This window comes from Alternaria infectoria, assembly GCF_024043175.1.
Source record: "Alternaria infectoria strain BMP 0036 chromosome Unknown scaffold_27, whole genome shotgun sequence".
Lineage (NCBI taxonomy): Eukaryota > Fungi > Ascomycota > Dothideomycetes > Pleosporales > Pleosporaceae > Alternaria > Alternaria infectoria.
This window is the reverse complement of record NW_026250716.1, coordinates 181293-198421: the sequence shown is the minus strand read 5'-3', so window position 1 is coordinate 198421 and position 17129 is coordinate 181293. Positions and strand designations below refer to the sequence as shown.

General features: G+C 53.7%; 6 protein-coding genes across 6 annotated transcripts; 1 reads left to right on the top strand and 5 right to left on the bottom strand.

Annotated features, from left to right (window-relative positions):
• Positions 1 to 3565: 3565 nt before the first annotated feature.
• Positions 3566 to 4188, bottom strand: J4E92_009790 (uncharacterized protein; the record flags this gene model as incomplete). Its single annotated transcript, XM_051501132.1, has 2 exons — positions 3566 to 4123; positions 4183 to 4188. 2 exons carry the CDS (start codon positions 4186 to 4188, stop codon positions 3566 to 3568), a joined length of 564 nt encoding a protein of 187 aa, XP_051348682.1.
• Positions 4189 to 4423: 235 nt separating this feature from the next.
• On the bottom strand, positions 4424 to 5104 carry J4E92_009789 (uncharacterized protein; the record flags this gene model as incomplete). Its single annotated transcript, XM_051501131.1, has 2 exons — positions 4424 to 4834; positions 5099 to 5104. 2 exons carry the CDS (start codon positions 5102 to 5104, stop codon positions 4424 to 4426), a joined length of 417 nt encoding a protein of 138 aa, XP_051348681.1.
• A 1362-nt stretch (positions 5105 to 6466) lies between these two features.
• Positions 6467 to 7525, bottom strand: J4E92_009788 (uncharacterized protein; the record flags this gene model as incomplete). Its single annotated transcript, XM_051501130.1, has 4 exons — positions 6467 to 6771; positions 6864 to 6998; positions 7053 to 7073; positions 7165 to 7525. 4 exons carry the CDS (start codon positions 7523 to 7525, stop codon positions 6467 to 6469), a joined length of 822 nt encoding a protein of 273 aa, XP_051348680.1.
• A 312-nt stretch (positions 7526 to 7837) lies between these two features.
• J4E92_009787 (uncharacterized protein) lies at positions 7838 to 9665 on the bottom strand (the record flags this gene model as incomplete). The annotated part of the gene is made up of 2 exons (XM_051501129.1): positions 7838 to 8296; positions 8346 to 9665. 2 exons carry the CDS (start codon positions 9663 to 9665, stop codon positions 7838 to 7840), a joined length of 1779 nt encoding a protein of 592 aa, XP_051348679.1.
• A 675-nt stretch (positions 9666 to 10340) lies between these two features.
• Positions 10341 to 14483, top strand: CLU1 (Intracellular distribution of mitochondria; the record flags this gene model as incomplete). Its single annotated transcript, XM_051501128.1, has 4 exons — positions 10341 to 10374; positions 10470 to 10556; positions 10607 to 10662; positions 10716 to 14483. The coding sequence occupies 4 exons, from the start codon at positions 10341 to 10343 to the stop codon at positions 14481 to 14483; spliced, it is 3945 nt and encodes a 1314-aa protein (XP_051348678.1).
• Positions 14484 to 15174: 691 nt separating this feature from the next.
• J4E92_009785 (uncharacterized protein) lies at positions 15175 to 16761 on the bottom strand (the record flags this gene model as incomplete). The annotated part of the gene is made up of 2 exons (XM_051501127.1): positions 15175 to 16391; positions 16461 to 16761. The coding sequence occupies 2 exons, from the start codon at positions 16759 to 16761 to the stop codon at positions 15175 to 15177; spliced, it is 1518 nt and encodes a 505-aa protein (XP_051348677.1).
• Between the last annotated feature and the right edge of the window lie 368 nt (positions 16762 to 17129).

The window sequence follows — 17129 nt, the reverse complement described above, 5'->3', positions numbered from 1 at the left end:
ACTCATGGCTGGCTAATCGCTAGCTCATCACCTCGATAGCGTTCAATCGATATGGACGCGCACACAATTAGGCCCAACGGCAAAAGCAGAACCCGAACAAATCAAGACACGTCCTCTAGCCCACGGCTCTCTCTCCCGTCTTCCTGCCTAGATACTTCTGAACCCAAAAATTTCACAACAAGCATATCCTCCAGCGCGCAATATTGACCACGCAAGCCATCGCGATCTCTCGCAATTTTCCCTTCGTTCCCAATGACGCCGCAATCCATGTCCATGCACAACTCACTGCGCGCACAGACAACCAGCCTTCCTACCGGCCTTGCATCATTCCCCAAACCCTTCTTCAGCCCTACTTATCCCTCCCTTCGCAGACGCATCCTCATTTCGCGGACACGGGAACCGCTTTTACGCTAGCCCGCGTAACTTTGATTAAAGCGGCAAGCCCAGCGCAACGCCAGCACTGCCCTATCGAACCGCGGCATAGCTTCCACGCGAAGTCTCGTGTTGTACTAGCGTCAGCTTCCCTTCCAGCCCGACGCTTTCCCACGCTAGCTTCCCAGATAGGAAAGTACCTAGGATGGGCGGGCAGGACGTGGTACGCTATACCTAGTAAAGACGCCGTTGGGTGCTGAAACACCGTTGGCACGGGTTGCGAGTGATGATCTCAATTCTTTGACAGACCGGCACCACTCGAAGTTTATAGGTGGGATTATTTGAAACGACGACGCGACGGGGAGGAAGTTTGTCATGGGCTTTATCGATTAGGCAGGCAGGAATGGGATGATGTGGTACGTATGATTTGTCGCAGTTGTGTATATGCAAGCTTTCGCTGCGTAACACAGGAAACACGAGATGTGCTTGTTTCGGTTTTCGGTCGTGAAGACCTTGGGTTTGGGTTGGAATGTTAGTTGCGTTGTTGCAGGTGCGATGGCTAGATTGGAATGCACGCGACTGGAATGACAGCTCCCAATCTGTTTGACGCGCGCTCGCTGAACAGGGCTTGGTTCGTTTGATGCGCGAACGTGTTTCTAGAAAGCGTACCTGGAAGGGACAAGGTGGGCTCGGGGGTTATGCGTAGGGCTGCGACATGTCATTACGCCGAGCTTGAGCGCTTTTCTCCGTACCCTGCCCCGTCTTCCGTTTGTCATTATGACTTATGACCAAGGCAATCACACAGGAACCTTTTCATCGAGTTTCAAATCGCCATCGAAATAATATTTGGAAAGTTGGGTTTAAGATGGCAAATTCAGTACAGCTGTCAAATCTTGGGCGACAGGCGAGAAGATATGGGACTGGTAGGTAGGCTGGCACGCTGGTAGAGTTCTAGCGATTGAGATTGATTTGATTACAAGTACCCTTGGTAACCTCGGTCCCACAATCGGCACATCACCGGCATTAACACCGTCGCGATCTCGCCTCCTCGGTACAATACAACAGCAACCCATCCCATCTCCAACTATCTCCAATTCTTCCCCTCGTCTCATCACCTGCGTCTCACATGACCAACCGCTCATGCAACGCAACCCTTCAGCTCCCAGGTTTAGTAATATGGTTTGAGATTCAGAACAAGCAAACCTGGCACCTTGTCTGCATTGAAATGCGATCGCTCGGCGCTGTCGCTGTCGCATGTTTACAGGGAACGTGGGTGGAGGAACCCACGTGGGAAATGTGTTGCAGTGGGGCTTATGTCAGACGCCTTTCTTGGGTATGACATGCAGACCTCGGGATGGGGCCGTGTCGGGGCTGCCGAGGAAGAGGGTAGGTTGACGCGACGTTGGGTTTCAGAGTTGAGGAGGCTGACGGGGAGGGCGTCGGATCCGCTGGGTGGAGGGCTGGGGGGGGAGCGGAGCCGCAAGAGGCTCGTTTGTAGACATGAATAAGCTGATGTTGTAGACGTTGAAGCTTGGTGATCGATATAGTTGCTCTTTGTGGACAGAAGCTTGAGTTGAGGTGAGGTTGAGGTGAGGTTGAGGTGAGTTGTGGCGGTAAGCCGGACGAAGACCTAGGACAGATTCTTCCTTTGCTACAATGATGATGCCGATGAAGATGACGGTATGTCTTGTTCTCTAGGTATTACAGATGAAGCGATGTTTCTGGGATGTAGTCAATGATGGCCGAGTCCACCGATGCCTGGTAGAACCTCTGCGAGTATCACGAACCACATATCAAGAATTGAGGCTGATTGTCGAGATGACACTTTCCATACATTGCGTTGCCTAACGGAGTCGCCTTACCACCCAAATTCATTCATCTCTCTCTTCATCCACACATATCTCTCGTATTCGCATACGCTTTCGCAACACTCTTGACTCTTACAACTCCCCTCGTATTCTCATCCTCTCACAGTCTCATATTCTTTTTCTTCCTCATGACTCTGCCATAGTCCAGCCTCACTACCTTGGTACTATTTCTGACTCTCGTACACTCGCAATGCACACGACTCCTACCCTTTCGCCTCCATCCTTCAATCCCACGACATCATTACTCGCGACGCAACTGCGTCATTCCATTCCCTCCAAATCCTGTATCAAACCCATCTTTCTTTGCTCTTTCCACCCATAATCTTGGTGTTCCCACTCCGATTCCATATATACAATACCCCACGTCATCGTGGCTTTTACGCCATTTCCACCACTATCTCTCGCTCCCTCCCGTCCTCCCGAGATCTCCCTCCTTCTTTTTCCGTATCATTCTTATCGCTCGCAAGCCGTCGCGTCACCATGGCTTGCTGTGGCTTGAACTCTCACAGGGTCTCCTTTGTTTTTGATTGCTTTTTTGCCGCATGGAAAGATGGTGGGGTCGGAGAAGCGAGGATGGGTTTCATAATATTTCTATGGGTGTGCACTGTTCCGTCGTTCCGGCAAAAGAAACATCGTGGTGGCGTTGGGTTGGAATGAGGCTGGAACCGGGGATGTCGATGGTGGCGTGATGGGGGCTGAGGGAGGTGGGAGGGTATGTGGTGGTGGGGAAGGCGGTCGTGGAAAAAGGTGTATGGATTGCTGGGTATGAGATAGCTACTGTAGAGAGACTCTCGGTTTTCATGTTCCTGATGGCGTGTAGCTCATGGATAAGATATGCAGCGAGGACTTGAACGTGTAGGCTAACCGTGCACCCGCGACCCCAAGTAGCTAAGTAGGGACTTAGGTAGACACTCTCTGCGTTGAAGACATTGCTATACGTGGGTAGCATTGTCACCTTGTTGTACGACATGCCCACCTTTAGGCATCGACTCCAATCTTTTATAAAGAAGACAACATCACAGCATGTACATCCAGGATCGACATATGACAACAGTGCATCCACGTCAGCCTAGGCAAAAAACTGAACACCGTAGAGCCTACATTATAGTAAAAACATACAAAGTAGGTAGCCCAAGGTCAACGTAGGCTCCAGGGTGTTCAGTTTTTCTATTTTTATAAGGTGCATCATCAACATAGCTAACGCAACGATCGAAGAATTACTATTATTCATTCTCATCCAAGTAAACAAGCTACCAGGGTATCAATACTCAATATCCCACTCATGCCTAAACGCCATCAAATACCGAAATACCTTCACCAAACTCTCATCTAGACTCCTGGGGACTCAACGGCCTTTCGCTGATGAAATCCTTGTTCTTGTTCAGTAACTCCTCACTACGTTGCCTAATCATCTCATCCCTATCCGGATCTCCTTCCTGTAGCAACCTCCGCACTTCGGCTCTGTTCCGCTCTATAAGCGTCTCGATAGGCGTCTCTTGCACGAGGGTCTCTTCAACAGGACCATGCACAGCATCCCGACTTCCCCATCTTCCAAGAGCAGGTGGGTCTGCGGGTCCGTCTCTGACAACGCTGATGTCTGTTTTGTGCTTCTTCTTCAGCTTGTTCAGCTCTGAATCCCGACGAGGAGTCCAGGGACCGGGACGACTGGAAGGACCGCCACGGGAAGAAGAACCGGCATGAGAATTGTATGTGGGAGGAGCCGATCGGACTGGAGTTCCGTCTTTGTACGCGGTGACGACAGAGGGCGACTTGCTTATGTTCTGCAATTCGTGGTTCTGGTGAGGCGAGAGACCGGGACCAGCGGGGTCGGGACGAGAGAGGTCAGGACGGGAATCGGCTGTGATGGTTTTACGAAGCCAATTCTATACGGCATTGCCTTTCGGTTCGGGCTCTGCGCCATCTTGAGCGCCATCAAGATGACGGGCATGTGCGGAGAAGACTCCGAGCTTGTCGATGTGGTTCAGCGAATGCCAGAGGAGATACGTGCTAGACAAATGAGTCAGTAAGAGTGGTACGATAGCACCTCATACAAGGGAAAACCTGAACACCCTAGAGGTTACATCAAGAAGAAAACCTGCAAATTAGGTGGCCTAACGTCGATGTAGGCTCCAGACCTGTCCAGGTTTTCCCTAGGTTGAGGTGATAGGACCGATAGAGGTGCCTTACCTGACAAAAGTGAAGATCATGCCCGGCCACAAGAACACAACACTAGCAATCGCCCGCCCATTCTTGTTGTAAGCGAGCGGAGTCTCACCGGCCTTCTTGAACTGCGACAACAGGCCCTGTCCGCGCTCGAAGTCCGTGCCGGTAAGGTGCGCACTCTTGCTCGCGGTGATGTAAGTGTATGCAAGGGCGTCGGAGAGCGTAAGCATGCAAGCGAAGACGGAGCAAGCTTTCCAAGCGTTGATGACGCCTCTCGACTCTTGTCGCTCGGGCCAGAAGAGATCGAAGAAGAATGCGGCACCGAAGATGGTGGCGACGAAGATACCGACGAAGATGTTGTACGAGGCGATGCCGACGAAGTTGTTGTTGTGGATCATGACGTTGCGGTCGAGCTTTGAGACGAACTTTTGCTGGTCGACGTAGTCTGCTGGATGTTAGCTGATGGTCAAGCTGGATGATGGTAGACGCGTATCGTCGCCACATCGAGTTGAGGTGAGGGCATATGTCATACCAGATAGCGCAGCAGTTCCCAGACTCTCACTGACAACGCAGAGAATCATGGCGAGTTGGTAGATGATGAACTTCGTGCGACGGTTGTGATACGTGTTGTTCCACATGTAGCCAGACTTGAACTTGCCCCATTGCATCTCCTTCATGTCGAGACCCCAGATTACCGCCATCGTGACTGGATATGGATGCTAGTAATGAGATGAAAGATGGGGTTGTCTAACGAAGTGCGCGCGATATGTTGGCTGGAGAGAAGGATGGCAAGTGAAGCGCGGGAAGGCCGGATAGAATACACCTCCGACGTGTAGGTCGCGATAGCCAGGAAACTTGTCTGTAAGGTAAGCACCGCGCGAGTATCGAGCCTCCCCGAGGTCCCACGGGCAGTTGCATACTTAAGGGTCCTCTTTCCTGGCCACTCCACACCACCTACGTCGCGCCTCCACCCTCTCCGTCAGCCATCACCGACGCAATCGAAATCCTTAACTGTTAAACCCGTCTCCAGACCCGCCCAGTCCACAAGGGAAACAAGCATCCGCCAACCGTCGCAGTGCTAGCGTCGATCCTACGCCATCGTTGCTTCGCTGAAGCTTATCACTTCCACGCGCAGCCCCAGACCCACGAATGACAGTGCGAAAGCAGTATTAATCAGCGTCTCGGCTGGGGTCGGCGAAAAGATCACGATGGGAAAGTTGAAAGATGATTGGGAAATGTGGTTGGGAGGAGGGTGGGTGCGACGTCATCGAGCGGGATGTCGGTGGGGACTTGCTTAGCGAGAATGCTTAGTGCACGGGTGGGGCGTTCACGTCATTTGTTGCGCTTTCTGCACGCAAGGGGCTTGATGTCACACGATAGTAAAGGATGTGAGAGCGGTAGATATGTCCGCTGTTTGGATGTCACGCACGTCATCGCAGGACTACTGCTCGAGCAGAGTCAGTTCCTTCGAGGCATATGAGCTGAGTCTACCCACGGACAGTACCTAGGTATTTTGTCGAGTGTCTTGTTTAATCCGGGTTCCATAGCCACGAAACCCAGATCTAACTATGTGGTATGGGCCTTACCCGCCATCTCGACCTCTATGACAGAGCCAACAACGCCTCTCCTCACCCCACTCATCTATGCGCTCCCCATAACAAGAGCTCTGTTGTCTTGGAAGATTTCGTGTAGATACATCTTATTCCTCCGCCCATCGTCCAGAACCGAACTTCGAAGTCTCAGAGACCGGAATGAAGCTGTGCCTGGGGCTGGGGCTGGGGCCGGGGCCGGGGCCGGATTAGGGACGTCTTTGATCCTGAACAACAAGTGTACACCAACTCTCAAATGCTTGGGATAATTGTTTCTGAAGATCACAATCTCAGTGACATGCTTGGTGCCCAGCTCTGCCTTGTGTTGGAAAAGCAAGAAAGCGAGCGTGCGACCCAATGGAGAGCCTGGGGTGCGTCAGCGTCGTTACCACCCACAACCCTTGGATGTCGTATGGGAGTAGGCCAGGACTGGTTCCGTCCTGTTTGCTCCTGGGCAATGTAAGGCGCTCAAGACTACTCACCAAGTAACGCCGGGCCTTCCTCGTCGTACATGTTGGCTATCACACCAGGCCAGTACGGTACCTCTTTGAGACCATGATTCTTCAACACTCTGTTGATGAGAGCGAGAGTCATCGTATTCTTGATGGTGAGCACAAGATAATATTTGAGGCTTTTGGGGTCAATATTGCCGCGAAGCCAGTACGCCATCATGATGTCCGAGGCGCGCTTGAGCTCCGGAAGGCTAGCTTCTGCTGGGCTGTCATCCCAATTTGCCAGTGCTGCTGTTCTAGGGTTGAGGAAGTCGAGACCAATGATCACTTTGAGCTGTTAGTATGTCTCCTAGTATGGTGTGCGTGAGTAGAGCCAGTAGCGCACGAAGGTGAGTCTACGTCCACTCGGAGATACTTACGTCCGCCTCGTTGGTTGATACCGAATCGAACATGCGCACCGGTACACCGCTCCCAAACACCATTGATGTCGTAGTACTGGTCTTGCGCCGCAAGAGTGTCTCCATCGTCATCTTCGGCGTGCTCGTTGTAGTGTTCTATGCTGTAACACACATTATCCCCGCCTTTTGTATGGGGCCTGGAATTGATACCAAGATCCTGGAACATAGTCCCTATAGAAGGTCAGTATCTATCAAGAACGATATCCAACCTGAAGACTTTCAAGGAGGAATAGGAATGAACGCCCTCGCGCAATCGACGTACCGACCTTGTTGACATGGTAATCTTCGTTATCATCGGCAAATTGGCAATGCGATTTCTGGTCATATTCGCCAGTAAACCAACCCCAGAGACTTATCTCACTTGTGAGCGCGGCATCGGGCCATTGATTGCGCGCCGAAGGCGGTGTTCGTGTGTCCATATTTAGTCTACCAGCAGCCTCGTCCGTGGCTTCGAGTCGACATATCAAATCATCTCCCTTCTGGCGGGCTGCAGCCCATTCTGCGTCATCCGCGACCTTCTCAGGTTCCCATAGGACGTGTACCTTGGTAGGCTCATCGCTGGCTATATCTTGGGTAAGAGCGATCGAAGCCACGACAGCTATGAGCGTTAAAGAGAGTCTCATGGTGGGCTGAGCAGAAAGCCCAGGTGATTTTGAACAGACTTGAGTAGCTTGAAAAGAGATATCGGAGGTTTTAGCGATGTGTGTTGAGCCAGAGTGGGGCAGCAAACAGCCGCCATTTCTCTCACTAGGTATTGCAACATGACAAGGGAGATAGATAGGAAAACTGACATTCTAGGGTATCGCGGCTTCCCACAAGACACCAGCGCCACGCAGATTCAAGCCAGCCACCCAATCCCATATCGTACATCCAAACACATAACAATCCAATCATCCCAACGTCCAAACATCTCATAGCCCATCCAACCTTCCCATTCAATCATCCTTCTCATCATCGTCATCATCATCCCCCTTCCCAGGCACAGTCTCCATCTCCACCTCGCCCTGCACCTTACCCTTGCTATCCTTCTGCACAATGCGATACTTGCCGCCCTCCCACAGATCCTTGAACGTAAGTTCCTTAGTCCTGCCGAGACTCTCAATCGCACCGATACGCTCAAGCGTCGCTTCCAGGAAGTCTTCGAACCCAGGCTCGGCGCAGATCTCGTTGAAGGCGCGCTGCATGGGTACGGAGTCGGCGCGGACAACGGCGTGCGAGTCGATGGAGAAGATGGAGAGATCGTGGTGCTGGCGGATGAAGTCGGAACGCGTCATGATGAAGCGGGCGCGGTGGAGGGGGAAGGAAGGCAGGATGTGGCCTTCTTTTGGGTCGTAGGTTGACTCCATGTCGTGGTAGAGTTTGTAGAGTGCGTTGGCTAGGACCATGGCTGTGGACTGTGGGGGTTAGTCACACATATTACTAGACGAATGTTTGTATACGTACAGCGTATTTCTGCTGGTCCATGACATCGTCGTCCATTTCCTCGCCGAGAATCGCGCAGTTGTTCAGGAACCAAATCTTTTCCATTTCGCAGATGCTGTTGCATTTTGCGACCATGTCTTCCGACTTGGCGACGCGGTTGAGGAAGGTTAGGCGTCCGCCGACTTTGTCGTATACTTCTTCGAGGATGGAGTCTTGCACCTTCTCGCCGTAGTACTTCATCCGGTAGTTCCGTAAGGCTTGCATGGCCCGGTCTTTGCTGAGGTCCTTGATTTGATGCACTTCCATGCGCGTAGCGTACTGCTTCAATCGTTCAAACACCCAGTACTTGTCCGAGTTGATGATGACGGTTGCGAGGTTGGCGGCCGCCCATTGCTCTGCCCGCTGCTGGATGAGTTCGAGCAGGTCTCGGCCGTCGTCATTGTCTCGGATCAAATGTGCGGAGTTGATAATGAGAATGAGCGGTCTGCCCACAGTTGCGCGTCGTCGCAAAGCTACCTTCTCAAGCTTGTTGAACGCGCGCTCAATGTCAAGGATGGCGCCCGCATCGCGTGGACCGCGGATAGAGAAAAGCGACCCGATGTTGTCCTCGTGGTACTCAAAGTCGAGACAGCGACCTAGCCGTACACGAAATACTTCGAGATCTGCATGGGCTTCCATCATCGAACATCCCTCACCATTGATCTTATCCATGGCATCGATGAGCATGGAAGTCTTCCCAGTCCCTTTCTCGCCGAGAAGCAAATGGTAGCGTCCTTTTGTCTCGCCCCAGACAATCTTGTCAATCCTTTCCTGCTCATCACGTGGGATCCAGCGATCATAGTCTTTATCATCACCGTCCAGGTCCTTGCTGACTTGTAGTCGAGTAGGCTCACCCGCTTTCGGCATCTCCTTTCCAGTAGCTGCAAGCTCTAATACAGGATCGCCTTCCCGAAAAGCGTTCTCCATCTTTTCAAGCACGTTCCATTTGTAGTACTTAGTATAACCAATGCCGACGCATCCAAGGATAAAGATGCTGGCTCCGGTAGTAGCAGCAGCCTCAAACATCTTCCAGGCTGTGCTTTTCCATTCTGCCTTCTTTTTCTCGCGTTTCTCCTCTTGCTGCTCTTCCTCTTCTTCCAGACGCTCTGCAGCGTCGTCAATGGGGTTTGGCGCATCGTTGCCAGGAGTCGGAGGACCGGATTGGCCACTCAGAGCGCGCGCCAAAGAGGGCTGGCATAACCTTGTTCTTTGCAGTACCGGGCCAGCCTGCTGAGACCGATACGCGAAAGGTTGTCGTGTCAACGCGGCATGAGCGCGCGTGATATGTCGTAGCATTAACATTATTGCGCTGGCGCGTTCCAAGTCACGTTGGTGTCGCGTGCTTTCCAATGTTACACGTGTCAAACGTAGGCGCAGCCAGAGGTTCAACAGACGTGGAATGGACTAGGAAAGGAATGAATGAGAGTTAAACGAGAGACAGACGCGTGAAAGGAGAGATGATTGAGATGGACGGGACGAGATTGGAGGAGAGGGACGCCAAAGGAGGTACCGCGGCCTTGTTACGCTGGTGTTGCGATAATTTGCCGCAGGGGCCAAGTGCGAGTGCCAAGTGCGAACGGCAGGAGCGACCGTGGTGACAGCATGGTGGAACTCGCGTCAATCACCATATCGATAATTGACGTGAAGACAGACACGGCGTGTAGGACATGGCAACTCCAGTACTCCGGAGTCAACGCGATACTGCTGACCCCGGTGCATGGGGGCCGTTTTCCCGATGACATGCCTGTGGCCTCGGAAGTGGAGAGCGAGCTTAGCGGACCATCCCGGCGCCCTCAAGAAAAATATTCTGGAGACATGACCGGAGAGTCACCTCTCTCCCCATCACTCGCCGCATGTCATTGTACATTAATGCGCCTGTCCTGTATATCTCCTTCCTTCCCTAGACCGATTCCCTCTTTCCCCAGTCGTTCTTTCCCGGCGTCGTAGTGTTTCTCGACATATCCACAGCCCGCCATCATGGCCGCTAGTACCAATGACGCTTCCAAGTCTGGTGAGCTTCCCGCCCGCACACGACCGCCATGGAAATTTATTCTCAGGCGCAATAACTCTTTTTGCACCCCATGGCTAACATCAATGGCAACGCAGAGGTTGAGAAGACGCCCAGCAAAGACGTCACCACGGAGGGGCAGAATGAGGGCACAGAGGAAGATGGCGCTGGCCAGCAGCCAGACAGTATGTCAATTGACTTACTATATCGATATTACCTATACTAATATCTGCAGATATCTTCCAGGTCACCATCAAGCTCCCACACGAGCCGTTCGAGATGCCGATAACGGTGCGTATTGACAGTTAGAAAAGAAAATATGGACGACAAACTCACGACTCCAGATCTCAACGGCCGAGCAGGTGCAAGACCTCCGTCAGAGCATCATCGAGACGCCCCACACGTTCCAGTACTCGTGCTTCCACCTGGAGCACGACGGCAAGCGGATCAACGATTACGTCGAACTCTCTGAAGTCGAGGGACTGAAGGCCGATTCGGTACTCACCCTGGTGGAGGACCCATACACAGAGAAGGAGGCGCGGTTACATGTGGTCCGCGTACGCGAGCTCATCGGCGCTGCCGGTGACCGTACCGATGCGCTGCACGGCATCATGGCTGGACTGTCACTGCACGACACTGTCGGCCACGAGCAGATCTCCAAGCCCAAGCAGGACGGCCCGGAGCAGTCGCCATTGGCAGACTACGACTTCAAGGCATCGGGCAACATCAAGAACCTGCTGCCGCCCACTGAGGAAGCCGCGCCCAAGACGATCAAATCCATCGCCGTATCGCCCTGGAATCCCCCGCCATACCACCTCCGCTCCAAGGGCCACCTGCTCTACTTGGTAGTTACGACCAACGAGAACGAGCAGCACCACATCACAGCTCACGTCTCCGGCTTCTACGTCAACAAGTCGTCGAATGCCAGTTTCGACCCCTTCCCGCGACAGCCACCCAAGGACAAGCAGGCACACTCGCTCCTCACTCTCCTCGAGGACCTGTCGCCCTCTTTCCGCACTTCATTCCAGGAACTGCTGGAGCACAATGCAAAGAAGGAACTGCTTACTATCTTCCAGCTCTCCAACGCCATCCCCGCCAACCCATGGTTGGTCCCCGCACCCACGTCATCCCTCACCCCACACCAGCCGGATCTCGCGCGGACACAGGAGAGCTATCTGATCTCGGGTGTTGAGAACACGGAGACCCTCCGCGACTGGAATGAGGAGTTCCAGTCGACGAGGGAGATGCCCAAGGAGGCTGTCCACGACCGCGTCTTCCGCGAGCGCCTCACATCGAAGCTGTTTGCCGACTACAACGATGCTGCGACCCGCGGTGCCATGCTGGTAGCACGGGGCGAGATTGCGCCTCTCAACCCTACCGAGGCCAAGGACGCGCAGATCTTCGTGTACAACAACATCTTCTACTCCTTCGGCGCTGATGGCGTCGGCACATTCGGAGCTGAGGGTGGTGATGAGGCTGCGCGCGTGGCTGTGGGCAAGGACGTTTTCGGTGTCCGCGCTGTGAACAACCTCGACATCAACAACCTCTTCACCTCCGGAACCGTCGTCGTTGACTACCAAGGAAAGCGCATTGTTGGTCAGAGCATAGTGCCCGGAATTTTCAAGCAGCGCGACCCCGGCGAGCACCAGATTGATTACGGTGCGGTTGAGGGCAAGGAGATTGTCGCCGATGACAAGTCGTTCGTCCCGTTGTTCGAGCAACTTTCCAAGGCGCTGCGCGTCAAGAAGCATCCTGTCTGGGACAAGGACAATGTCCGTCACGAGCTGGAGGGAAGTGTTGAGACTAAGGGTCTGATCGGCACCGACGGCAGGCGGTACGCTCTGGATCTCTACCGCCTCACACCTCTGGACGTTGCCTGGATAGAGGCACACTGGACCGAGCCCAGCAAGGAGGGTGAGAAGGAGGCGACTGATAAGGACTACCCCCACCGCATGACCACACTCCGCCCTGAGCTCGTAGAGTCATACGGCAGGGTCAAGCTCCGCGAGTACGTCAAGGAGCAGATGGCCAAGAAGACCACAAAGAAGGACGAAGCCCCTGCGAAGGAGGCCAAGGCTGAAGAAAGCTCATCTGAAGAGGAATCTTCGGAAGAGGAATCATCTGAGGAGGAGTCTTCTTCGGAAGAGGAGGATTCTGATGAAGAGAAGGAGAAGATGCCCAAGGCCAAGAAAATCTCCAAGGCGGAGAGGAAGGCCGCGGAGAAGGCTGCCAAGGTCGCAAAGAAGGAGACCGAGGAGAAGAAGCCTGAGGCCGAGGACCCTGAGCAGGAGCGTGTCGACATCTCCGGATTCTCCTTCGCGCTCAACCCTGATGTCTTCTCGGGCCAGAACCCGCAATCAGAGGAGGACAAGAAGGAGTGGGCTCAGGACGAGGCTGAGGTCCGCGCTGCTTGCGAGCATCTCACTTCGGAGGTCATTCCTCGCATGGTTCAGGAGCTCAAGGAGGGCGAAGTCGGTTTCCCAATGGACGGCCAGTCCCTGAGCAACCTTCTGCACAAGCGGGGTGTGAACATGCGCTACCTTGGAAAGCTTGCTGAGCTGGCTGATAAGCCTGACCCAAGGCTTCAGGCCTTGAAGCGTCTCATCATCCAGGAGATGATCGCACGTGGTTTCAAGCACTTTGCCAACTCCAAGCTGCGCAACGTGTCCGCGCCATTCGCAGCACCTGCTGCCGCCCACCTCCTTAACTGCTTGCTCGGCGCCGATGTCAGCGCTAAGCCTGTGGCTGAGTGCGACAGCAGCCTCAAGATGATGTACCCCGAGGATGACTTTAGCTTCGAGAAGCTCACACCCGAGGCCCTCAAGAAGGAGGTCGTAGCTCAGGTTGCCCTACGATTCCGCTACGACCTCGGTCAGTCGTGGATTGAGTCTGGCAAGGAGATGCAGATGCTCCGTGAGGTCTCCCTCAAGCTTGGTCTCCAGTTGGAGTGCAAGTCGTACGCCTTCACCAAGGAGGCCTTTGCCGCCAGCCAGCCGGCTGAGAAGCCCGCTGCGCCGCAAACTAACGGCCACTCCACATCTTCCAAGAAAAAGAAGAACAAGTCCATCAGCACTCCGCCAGCCCGCACAGCTAGCCCTACTGTTCCTCTTGCTCCACAAACCTTCCACGCAGACGACATTCTGAACATTGTCCCTGTCATCAAGGAGGCTTCACCCAAGAGCTTGTTGGCCGAGGAGGCACTGGAGGCTGGTCGCATGTCCATTGCCCAGGACCAGAAGGAGCTTGGCCAAGAACTGCTCCTGGAGTCTCTCCAGCTACACGAGCAGATTTACGGTGTACTGCACCCTGAGGTAGCTAAGGCTTACCACACCCTGTCGAACCTGCTCTACAGCCTTGACGACAAGGTCTCGGCTCTTGAGCTCGCACACAAGGCCATCATCGTGTCCGAGCGAACTCTTGGTGTTGACCACTCGGAGACCGTGCTTGCCTACCTCAACGTCGGTCTTTTCGAGCATGGCTCGGGTAACACCACAGCCGCTCTGATCTACGTCCGCCACGCACTCGAGCTGTGGAAGATCCTCTACGGCCCCGACCACCCCGACTCCATCACAACCCTCAACAACGCCGCTGTCATGCTGCAGGCCGCGAAGATGTACCACGAGTCGCGACTCTGGTTCGAGGCCTCGCTCGCCGTCTGCGAGGAGGTCTGCGGCAAGAACTCGATCAACACAGCGACTCTGCTGTTCCAGACCGCCCAGGCTCTCGCTCTCGACAAGGACATGCGCGGTGGTGTCAACCGCATGCGTGAGTCCTACAACATCTTCAAGGAGGTGCTCGGTGCAGAGGACCGCAACACCAAGGAGGCAGAGAGCTGGCTCGAACAGCTCACCCACAGCGCCGTCTCCCAAGCCAAGCAGCTCAACGACCTCGCCAAGACGCGTATCCGCCGCATGCAGCTCCCCGGCCGCAACCCCCTGCGCCCGGCCGCTGCCACACCCTCCGCTAGTGATGCCGCTGCCGCCGCCGGTAGCCAGCGCACTGGAAGGGGTGGCGTCGATCAGCGCAAGATTGAGGACCTCCTCAAGTACATTGAGGGTGACGCGCAGAAGGCACCGTCGAAGAAGAAGCCGACGAACCCCAGGAAGCGTTAAACTTGCTATGTCATGTTTTTGACGTTGTCTGATATTGTTACGAAGCTACGCCAAAAGTATACATACCACAAAAAGTGCTGTTGTTTGCGCGATAACGATCTGTATCATACTTGCAGAACATCTTAGCAGCAGCTTTTACGAATCTGATGCGCTTTCTTCTTTTGATTCATGGGAATCTGGCTTTGTGGTATGGCTTCGGCTTGCATTCTTTGGAGTTTTTGGACTGGTTTGGCTGGTGGTTGATCTCGCCATGGGGAGATGGATGGGCATGTACTTTACGCATACCGACGACACCAAAACGCGCTCGCTGTATATCTAGATAGACCAGGGCGGATGGCTCAAGGGAACAAAATATATGTCGGATGTACATGGACTGTATGGGATGGTAAATAAGGAGAGGTGGGATGAATGGGCGGATGGAGATAGGGGGAATAAGGAAGGATCATGGACGACGAGACGACTAGATGTACTCAATACCAATGCAAGAATATCTCCTCTTCATTTACTTCACTCGCTTTACTCATGCATATATCAAATTCTTTCTTCTTGTGTTCATCTAGACTGCGAGACTGTCACTCTATCATTATGTCAATGAATGAAGGCCGAACTCATCGCCTTATTTTACAAGTTGTCATCTCCACCACCAAGTCTTCTCGCATTCTCAATCAAACTCGCATCCTCAGCCACTTGCCTAGTTCTCCGAAACAGGATGCCGTCCCCGATACTCCGCAATAATATCCAACACCTCCTGATATACCTCCGGTCCCGCTTCCTCCCGCCCAGCCTTCCTCCTCTGATTCACTTCCCTTAGCCTCGCGAGCAACGCATGGTTGGCGGACTTCATAAGCAGACTCGGCTTCTTTCCCTTCGCATCCGCAACTTTCTTCTTCAACCTCTCGATATCGCTCTTTAGGTTCTTCCTCAGCGGCGACCTCTCAATCGCATACTGAGCACAATTATCCCATTCCTGCTCTGACGTCTTGAGTGCAGAGTCGGCGCTTCGGCCCGCAGGGTAGTGGCTGAATCCTCCCCCGTTTCCTGTGTAGCCTTCGGCCAGCCTGGTCAGTAGGATCTCGGATAGCGAGGCGTGGGACGCGGTGTGGCTGATGTAGATGATGTACTGGGTCATCTTGTATAGTTTGGGAAGAGTGTTGTTTGCGAAGAGTACGGCAGCGATTGCTTCGGCGAGGTTCATGGCGGGGTTGGAGTGAGAGTGGTTGGCGTATTTCTTCAGGCGGGCCTGGGAGCGGTTTGAATATCCGACGTGAACGAGTGGATGCTTCAATGGCTTGTTGTGGTGCGCTGGCGGCAGGCCGCTGAGTCGCGCTCGTACTTTATTGATCAGGCGGGTGATCTCTTTGACCCTAGCGGCGGACTGGAACTCGCGGTATGTGTTGTCTTCCTTTGTTCCTGAGCTGGTCCATGTGTACTTCCTAAAGCCACTCTGGCTTTTGAGCAGATCGACGTGTGGTGTCTTGACGTTGTCGATCTCGTTCGCGAGGGTGTGGTTCGTAGCGCTGACGTATTCTTCCATAGTATTTACAATGGTGACGAGTTCGTTTGGCGTAGGAGATCGGCCGTTGTCGTCGACGAAGAGCTGGTAGTAGATCGACGGTTTGTCTTTGGCCTCGACGTACAACTCATCCAAGCGGTCCTTGATGACACTGTCGCTCCTCGCTTGGACAGCCAGATTACCGCGTATCACGACCTTGAGAACATCCTTATCCATAGAAGCGACCATCATGCGCGCCGGACTGAGGATGCACTGCTCATCCGTGTTTGATGCTGTAGCAGAGTCGTGACAATGAGCCGCGATCTCATCCTTCAGAAGTACTTTCAGCATGCCCTCGTATCCACCTTCTTGCCAGAGTGCGAGCTTTGTCCATTTGGCGGTGTCCAGATCGTCGCCTAAGTCATCTCTGTTAGTGATCATGCATTCTGCACGCGAAAGACTGGGACTCTAGTATTATGACTTACCAAAGGCGGGCAAGTCTTCCAAATCCAGTATGTCCTGTACGAACGCTGTGTCGTCCGAGTCTAAGGATACTACTGGGGTGTTGACGCTTGGTGTTGATGAGCCGTGGTCGTCGCTCATGTCTCCAACGTCGCTTTCATCGAATTCGCCGATGACCTCGTCGCCGCTCGCCTCATCGTCCGTCTCTTGATCCCGCTCGAGAATGTCCTCATCGTCCGCATCCGCGCCTTGCACCCGAGCAGCAATGGCGTTGAAAGCGGGGGCACGCGTGTTGAGTAAAGGTGTGGTGTTCATCGTGGCCATTGTAGGCGGTTGGCGACGGTGAAGTAGTGGGTTGTGTCGGGGGTCACTGTGATTGTGAAAACCTCGTCTGAGATTTCGAAGATGCGCAGCCGAGATGGCGGTACAGTAGGCCTGGTGCGGTCGCTCGACTTGGCTGGATGGGTTTTTAAGCGGCTTTGTGGTGCGGAGGAACCAGTGACCCGGAGTCGGTGGAGGGAGAAACGGACGCAGGAAAAGCTGGAATCTGACAGTGCGCAGCGGATCAAGCGAGGAGCTAATTAAATCTCGTTCACCTTCAAGTTTGAGATATGAGCGCAAGTTTGGAGATGCTTCTGCTAGTGTTATGCGGTAGAGGAGGAAGATGTAGTCCTCATGTATTAGCTGCTAAC